At 32.9% G+C, this 8815-nt stretch overlaps 1 protein-coding gene across 1 annotated transcript; it reads left to right on the top strand.

The window, feature by feature from the left end:
* Positions 1 to 6298: 6298 nt before the first annotated feature.
* Positions 6299 to 7617, top strand: LOC126685951 (two-component response regulator ARR17-like). Its single transcript, XM_050379958.2, has 3 exons — positions 6299 to 6526; positions 6652 to 6880; positions 7047 to 7617. The coding sequence occupies exons 1-3, from the start codon at positions 6376 to 6378 to the stop codon at positions 7438 to 7440; spliced, it is 774 nt and encodes a 257-aa protein (XP_050235915.1). The 5' UTR covers positions 6299 to 6375; the 3' UTR covers positions 7441 to 7617.
* Positions 7618 to 8815: the final 1198 nt, after the last annotated feature.

Here is an 8815-nt window from a genome sequence, read left to right as displayed (position 1 = left end):
AGGCCGCGAGGTCCCGACATCGGCGTTTGTAGCCCCTTGAAGGACCTCGGTGTCGACGTTTGGACAACCAATACGGCCTTGGTGAACTATTTTCATGTCCACTGAGATATTGAATGAGGCGAGTTTTAGAAAAACAAAAAGAATTGGAATCTAAGGATCAAAGCAAGAAAAATTGGAAAATCAAATGGGCGAACATGAAAAATGCGAGAAGAAAATTTTCAGATTTCTAGAAATTTTCCTTTTAATGAAGAAGAAAGCTCAGATACAAATCAAAAACTCAAAAAACGAAGATTCAATCTAAGTATATAAGTAATGAAACATAATCAAACACAAACAAAAAGAGTAAAGCAATCTCATACATATTTTCTAGCAATAACTACAAGTAGCGAATGGAAACAAAAAATACAAAGAGATTTATAGAATTAAAAATAGATAAACAAACAATTGTACTTGTGATTTTGAAGATGAAGATAATCTGAAATGCAAAAGGCTTAAGAGAAGAAAATCCTTACGAAAGACGAGAAAGAAAACTACAAAATTGGAAGAAAGTTTGGAAGTTTGAGGAAACTGAAAGAAAAGATAGAAAATGAAAAGGTAATAGTTACTTTTTATTCCTAAATAGACAAATAATAACTAAAAGTGGAGAGAAAATGAAAAGACATTCTTTGAATTACTTCACCTCGACCACAAGAAACGTCGCCTCGGTCACAGAAAGCACAGGGATGAAGCGACACGTGGCAAGAGTAATGATAAAAGAAAACTGTCAAAAGCACTAAAAACAGGACAACTTGACCATAACTGTCAACAAAAAACTCAAAAGGCACGTCTCATCAAGGTCGTACACGCAACCCAGGAAAAACCAACCTGCTCCACCTGACGACGAGCTACGTGTCAGGACTGTAACAGATAGCTTTAAAATCTTATCCAATGGACATCTACTAGTTTGGACATAAATATCTAATATTTTGAGAGGGGACTAGTGATGACACCTCGTAGGAGCGAAGCAATCTCGTAAGTATTGCTAAGTTAAGCAATTTGCCGACCTAGCGCCTAAGGGGGACACCGAGCTACAAGAAACGAGGTCAGACCTCAGACAGATACTTGGCATAGATCGTCAAGAAAGAGTTCCCAAGCTATGCTGGTCGACATCACAACTTAATCAAATGATACCACTAGGTCGGACCTCGCGCCATCCGTGAACAAGAGGGGCACTTAACGCGCCTCAGATTAATACTAACGAGTAACTGATTTTGGGGACCAGAAAAGATCCTCTCATAAGTACAAAAAGAATGTTCCCTACGCCAGACACACCTAACAAACCGCGCCAAATGGGGAAGAACATGCCACGTAAGCATAACTGAATTAGAGGACCACTAGAAGGAGAAGAGGACAGCGCAACAAGGTTTGCATGGGGTCTACTATAAAAAGAATCTTACGTGCAAACTCTAAGATAATTATTCTTTTTCCATAATACTTCTTCTTATTTCTTCTTCTTCTTTTTCCCTACTAAAGTTCTTACTAGAGCGTCGGAGTGAATGTCCGGTGACCCCCACCGGAGTTCTTTATGATCTTAGTTTATTGGTGTGTGTAGGTACCCGGAGCTCGGATCCATTTTATGATTCATCAGATATCGTTGTCTATTTTTATTTTAAATATTTGTTTTAGATAAATTGCAATTTTTAATTCTTTTATATTGTCCTTATTTGATAATTTAGTAGGGACGAAACAACCTCCGAAAATACATATATGACCAACTATAGCAAAAAAAGAAATAACCAGGCCTAGGTCCACAAAAATTCCAATTATGGACGGAGTTTCTCCTACCCTAGGGTTGGATTGTGTCTCATCCCGTACCAATATCACTAAGGAAGTATTCGGGCTTGAGGCACAAAGGACATTACTTGTTCATAAAGAAAGGAAGATCATGTTAGCCAAAGGGACCATTGAAGATTCTCTTACAAGAGAACATACACTTATCGCGTCATCGACGCTCCAAACACCAAAACAACTGAAAAACGCTAGCTCATCTTATAAAGGGACACCTCACCACTGAAAGCACGAGTGAAGAAGAAAAAAATACATATATATATATATATATATATATATATATATATATATATATATATATATAAGATACTTGTTTTTTATCTTTACTTTTCTTCTTCACCACATACTTCTGACCGAAAAATCTTTTTCGCGTTCTTTCTGACCCGACCAAGTCCCATTAATTGTTCATAACGATATCGCGGAAATGCTGCACGAACCCATATATATAGAAAGAGATCAAAACATATGCACTATAAGGCATAAATCTGTAACCTATTCCCTTGTCATGTTCTCAGTTCTCAGGTCCCGGATCTCTAGTAGATTACCCCATAATTTTCAGTGATTTATAATTTGGAGCCGTTTGTGGAAATCTTATTCCTTATTTGATTGAAAAACACCCATTTTACTAAGAAGGAAGGATTAATTGAAAGAGTTAGAAAGAATGCTTATCAGAATTTGTCCTATGATAACCATATTAAAGAAATTATATTTATTGAGAAACGAGAAATAAAAACTTCAAAGGCTACAATGTACCACGTAAGATTTACTCTATTTGGGAAAGCTCTATTGGGCAGATTATGGAATGGAAAAGAGGAAGAAACAGAAGTGTTGTCGAACTTGGCACACACAAATAAGTTAAAAACAATAACCTTCACAACTAATGGAAGGGAAGAAATAGAACAACCACATCATAATGCTTTGATAATATCAGATAAAATGGAGAACTTTGGGGTACGATAGATCCTTGTTGACCAAGGTAGCTCGATTAACCTCCTATTTTGGAAGGTCTATGTGGGATCGAAGGAACACATGAAAGTTTGCAACTGGAGAACACTCAGATCTTGAAAAACATTAGGAAAGCTGTTTATTCTAGATGAAAGGTGGAACTAGCCGTGGAGCTAGGGGAAGAGCAGAAATTACAAGGAGATCCAATCGGAATCTTAAAGAAACCAACACAGATGGTAGATTTATTTATTTTACCATTATTGACATTTTCCTATCCTACAATGTTATTTTGGATAGACCAATATTATATGAGACAGGAGCTGTCACTTGTGTGAAATATTTGATAGTAAAAATATAAACTGAAATAGATATAATAATAATTAGAGGAAATCAGGAAAAGGTCATATATTGTTATTAGGTCTCAATTGGAAAATTAACGGAAACATTGATGGTGGAATCGCCTGAATTTGTGAAAGAGGAGGAAAATGATGCAAAATATACACCCCATGTGAATTTAACCCAGTAACATCTTACATATCTTTATCTAAATCTAGTTCGTTAACTTCAATAATAGACCTATCTTGTCTTGGTTCGAGAAACATGATATGCATCCTAGTAGAAACTAATAAATAGCAACCACTAAATCAAATCTCAAAAGAGGATGAATTATGATGACAAATACTAAGCCGACTAATTCAAATTAACAAAACTAAAACTAAAAAGAAGAGTTATCGATTACTGTATATATTCATTACAATTTAATACCAACCCATATGCAACAAATTCAAGTCGTATAATATAGGCCACAAATGATAAAAACGTCAAAAATCCGATAAGTAAAATTAGAAAAATACATTAATATTAGTTACTTATTTTATATAATAAATGTGAGCCGACGCTGTAAATTAGGAACATATGACGTCAAAAGAATGAAAAGGAGAAGATGACAAGGTATAAAAGAATGCCTGAAAAGCTGTAAGAATTCATAGAGAATTAAACAAAGAAAACCTAAAGTGAGAGAGATGGAGAAACAAAAAAAGAAGAATAAGACAATTTATATTAAATAGGAGAGAAAATAAAAAGTCGCGATGGCTATATGAAGAGCTCCTTTGCTTAATGAAAAGTAATTATGAATCAGCCAAGTGTCAAGAACATACGAACGACGATAAACGCTAAACCAAGGAAAATGCTCTTTAAAATTCAAACACTTAACATAATTGTCAAAAGAAGACTCTTCGTATAACTCATCAATATCAATCATGCAATGTAAGACTAAACGTAGATATAAGAGACTTTATTTTTTAATATCAACAAAGTATATCATAATCTTTGATCAAGGGATACAACATCAACCTTAGACATAATTATCTGACATACTGGGGGAGACTACTGATAACCTAGTAAGGGAAAAGAAGTCTTAGAAAATTTTGAAAGCCCCGGCAAAATACCTAACTCGGCCCATCGCCCCAAAATACTATTAAGGTTGGCCAAGAGTCTATACCAGTTGAGAAAGACGGTACAAAGCTGAGATTAAGATAAATTATGTCTCGGATCCAAAACCAATAATCTCTTATAACCGAGATGCAAGAATAATTTTTTTTATTTGAAAACAAAGAAGTCATATAGACTACGCTAGTAAGGGGGGCTTCAAAAGATTCCCTGACATAAAAAAGCATATACGCACGCCCTTCGCGTCTAACACTAATTTCTCCCATCAAGTAACAGAAAAGACAGCTCAGTCTACATTTTAAGAGGGACACATCATCTGCATGGAAATACAAAAAAAAGGAAAAGACCTGAAGACACGTGAAATATCTATATAAACCATCTTATATCAAAATTTTAATATAACTTCTTTTCAATCTTATTTTACTTTTATCTTTTCTTCTATTTCTTCTTATTTTTCATCAAATACTTATTTTATTGTCGGTAGGCGTTCGAAAATCTCTTTTCGGCATTTTTTCTGACCATCGTTTTTTGTCCTCAAGTTTTTAAATTTAACCAAATAAATCTCGGAGTTTGGTGATTTATAAAGTATCATATATCCAAAAAAATCCATAATTTAATTAATAAATCATAAGTGATGGGCGTAGGTTCGTCTTGATCAGTTTATGAAAAGTTTAATTATTTAAAAATCACCCACCTTTAACTTTTTTTACATTTATACCCTAACCTAGGAACAAATTTATTTGCACCTTAGTTTGGGTTTTTATGATCATCTCTACCCCAAATTTAAAACAAAGACGATTTACTAAAAACAACTAAATACAAGAGTTATTTCATACTTTTTTCTACCAAAAAAATACAAATTAATCCTTCATCATTAAAAACATTTAAATTCATCCTAAAAATTAATTAATTTTTTTTATTTAAAAAAAACACTTCCGTCGGACCGGCCAACCGACTTCCTCAGACTTGCCACCCAAGTATTTTTTACGGGTTGTAATTATAAATATTTATTGATGATTAATATATATTAAAAACATATACTCCCTCCGTCCCAATAGAGTTGTCCACTTTGAGAAAAAAATTTGTCCCAAAACTCTTGTCCACTTTCAAAAAGTAATTAACTTTTAAACTTAATTTTTCTATATTACCCCTACAAAATATCCACTAATGAGTAAATTAGAAGTAAATAGTAAGTGGACCCTATATTAAATAGCGGTATGACAAGAAAAGTAAGAAAAAAATTACAAAATCTATAAACAATAATTGCTTTTCTTAAACTGTGTGATAAAGGCAAAGTGGACAACTCTATTGGGACGGAGGGAGTATTATAATTTGTTAAATTTTGTGGGGAAAATGTATTTTTATTAATAATAACTTTAACGTGTAATTAAAATATATGCTTAAAATGAAGAACTATATAAAAAAAAAAATTCAAACGAAAAGTTAAATTTAATATGCTAACAAACTATTTTCTAGTTTAGAATATAAATGAAAAAAAAATTAAAGATAAGTGGTTCTTAAGTAATTAAACCGTTTATAAAAAAAAGTTTTTTTTAGCTTAAGCATTAGAAAGTTTTGAGATCACTATGCATATAATCCATCCCAAGATTACCAAATAAAGGTAAAAATAAGATACTAAAATCTCAATAGTACTATTGAGAAAAAAAGAAAAAAAACAAACCACGAGAAACCACGTGTAAAGACAAAAGAAAAGTTTAGCACGGCTTACAAGATTACCATTGAGATTCTCTTGCCCTGTCTTTATTAAGGCAAACCCAACTGTTTCTGCTCAAACAATCAACACCGTCAAATCGGAAAAAATAACCGTCGGTTCGGTCAATTGACTGCGCGGTTCTCCATTGACCCAACGGTCAATAAACCAATCCAACATATCGCGATATATTGAATACTTTTCTCCGTGTGTGGCTTTCACTTTGATTTGGAGAGGATTTTGAGAATCTCAGAGTTATTAAGTCCTCATAAATAATAATATAAAAAGCAGATTTCAAGATTTGTTTTAAAGATTTGATTTTGAAAGAGAAAATGACAGATATACATTTCTTTTTTTTTTATTACATTTCCATCGTATAAAACCAAACTTCACATGTCCTCTGTTTCTTTGCCTCTAAAACTCATCAATTTTCTTGATTCTCCATGGCAAGAAACGGCGTCGCTTCCCGGCTTTGGAGGTCAGAAATGATTCAGCAAGACTACCAAGAAGATGAAGTCCACGTTCTGGCAGTCGATGACAGTCTCATTGATCGTAAAGTCATCGAACGTTTACTCAAAATTACGTCCTGCAAAGGTAAAATGGATTCGTTTTGTTGGATTACAGATTACTGAAATTTTAAATGTGTAAGGTTTAAAAGTGTCGTCTATCTTTTCAGAAAACTTTAGAAACTATGTACTAAAAGTCCGTTTTCTTTGCAGTCACTGCAGTCGATAGCGGAAGAAGAGCGCTGCAATTCTTGGGATTAGATGACGAGAAGACCAACTCGTCGTCAATCCAACACTTGAAAGTCGATCTCATTATTACAGACTACTGTATGCCTGGAATGACCGGCTACGAGTTGCTCAAGAAAATCAAAGAATCTTCGACTTTTAAAGAAACTCCGGTTGTAATCATGTCTTCGGAGAATATCATCGCTAGAATTGACCGGTAAATTAATAACTTAATTAATCTCTTTACGTTTACTAGTAACTATTCAATATCCTTACGAAAAATTAATTACATCATAGCGTTTCCGCAGTCGAATTCATTTTAAATTTGATAAATGCGCGCATTCCTACATTCAATGAATTTAATTTTCTGTTTTTTTTATCAGATGTTTGGAAGAAGGAGCAAAAGATTTCATAATGAAGCCAGTGAAATTGTCAGATGTTGAACGGTTACGTGATTACATGACAGCAAGAGAGCTTAAATGGAAAAATCAGCAAATTAATATCAATCATTTTAATAATCATATTAACAAGAGGAAATCAAGAGAGAGCTGTGATCCTCCTTCTTCATCTCCGCCGTCCATTTTATTTTCATCCTCCTCAACGTCGCCGTCTCCGTCTCCGCCACCGTCATATTTATCATCTCCGTCTTCTCCGTCGCCTTGTTGGTCTCCGTCACCGTCTCCTCAGCCGATGCTGTCGTATTCGGCGCCGTGTTCTCCCACCAGCTGTTTAGATTCGCCTACACGACGGCTCAAAATGAGCTGCAGCTCCGATTAGAAGACGTCTCTTTACTATTATTTTTTTGTTTTTACATTATAAATTAGAAAAAGAAAGGGAAGAAACTTTTTCAATTGTAAGCAATTTTCCGTTAATTTTAACGGTTTTTGTTGCTTATTTCAATTTTTTTTATTCCCTTTTGGCCTATGTTTTTAATTAACATTTTATTTTTGTCCATGTCTTATGTGCATTATATATTTATTATTAATACCTAATTGGTTAATTATTTTAAGAATTTAAAATCAAAATCTAAAAGATCTGTTAATTGAGAGATGTGAAAGAAAATATTGATGTGATCTTTATTCGATTAGGTGAGAATATTGAAGATATGAGATTAGTTGACTTAAAATTAGGTAAAATATAAGGGTCATTTAGGTGACAATATGAATTAATTAAGTGTTGATGAAATCACTATAAATCTAATTTTTTTGGTGATGTTTATAGATGTTAGATTAGATTATTAAAAATAATTTTATATTTTTATTTTGAATAAAAAATTAGATCAAAGTTAATTGACCAGTTATTATATATAAAAAATAATATCAAAGGGATAAAAAAAAGTATTAAATTATCAAGAGCATGTGCTATTACTTTTTTTTCTTCCAAATGTTATACATACTAGTTAGTTGTTAGTTGTTAGCGGGAGTTAACGGGATATTAATCATATTTTAAATCAGACAAACACGACTTGTGCGAGAGTTGAGGTTCGAATCTCCAACCTTTAAATGTACGAAGACTAAGAGAGGCTTAGCCATTAGGCTAAACCCTCAAGTACAAGAGCATGTGCGATTACACTAGACGTGTTTTGCACTAGACTTTTGGTATGCGTAAACTAACTCATTATTCATACTACTTCTCCTCCATAAAATAAGACAATCTTGTATAATAGGGAATGTCAAAACGGATTAATGGGTCTCGTGTTCATGCCGATTTATTCTGGTGACACAATAAAAATTAATATGAACATAACTCATTTAACTAATTGTGTCGAGATCTTAAACTCTAACATGACACGAATTTTAAACGGATAATCTGACACGACACAACTAATACGTTAAAATAAATATATAATATGAATTACCCGATTCGTACAACACGACAACCACGACACACTTAAACTATAAAGATATTTAAAATACTTAAAATTTATTTTTACATTCAAAATTATCCATCGTTTCTCAAATTATTATTCAAGGTCAAATATGTCAAAATCTAAATCTAATATTACTAATTTCAAATTAAAGATGGAAATATGCTATTGTCTGATTTTTCTAATTTTTTCTGTTTCAGTGTTCGAATTTATTTTTGTTCAGTTGAGTATTTGAATGAACTATTTGTTTAAACAATGTACATGTTATCAACAATAAAATGACCT

Source organism: Mercurialis annua, linkage group LG6 (assembly GCF_937616625.2).
Source record: "Mercurialis annua linkage group LG6, ddMerAnnu1.2, whole genome shotgun sequence".
Lineage (NCBI taxonomy): Eukaryota > Viridiplantae > Streptophyta > Magnoliopsida > Malpighiales > Euphorbiaceae > Mercurialis > Mercurialis annua.
The sequence above is the reverse complement of the archived record's forward strand: the minus strand, read 5'-3'. Positions and strand labels throughout refer to the sequence as shown.

Excerpts from the sequence above, each read along its gene's own strand:
- LOC126685951 (XM_050379958.2), top strand. The coding sequence starts at position 6,376 with ATGGCAAGAAACGGCGTCGCTTCCCGGCTTTGGAGGTCAGAAATGATT. Across the intron at positions 6,527-6,651 it reads CAAAATTACGTCCTGCAAAG|TCACTGCAGTCGATAGCGGA; the intron begins GTAAAATGGATT and ends TTTTCTTTGCAG. Across the intron at positions 6,881-7,046 it reads ATCATCGCTAGAATTGACCG|ATGTTTGGAAGAAGGAGCAA; the intron begins GTAAATTAATAA and ends TTTTTTTATCAG.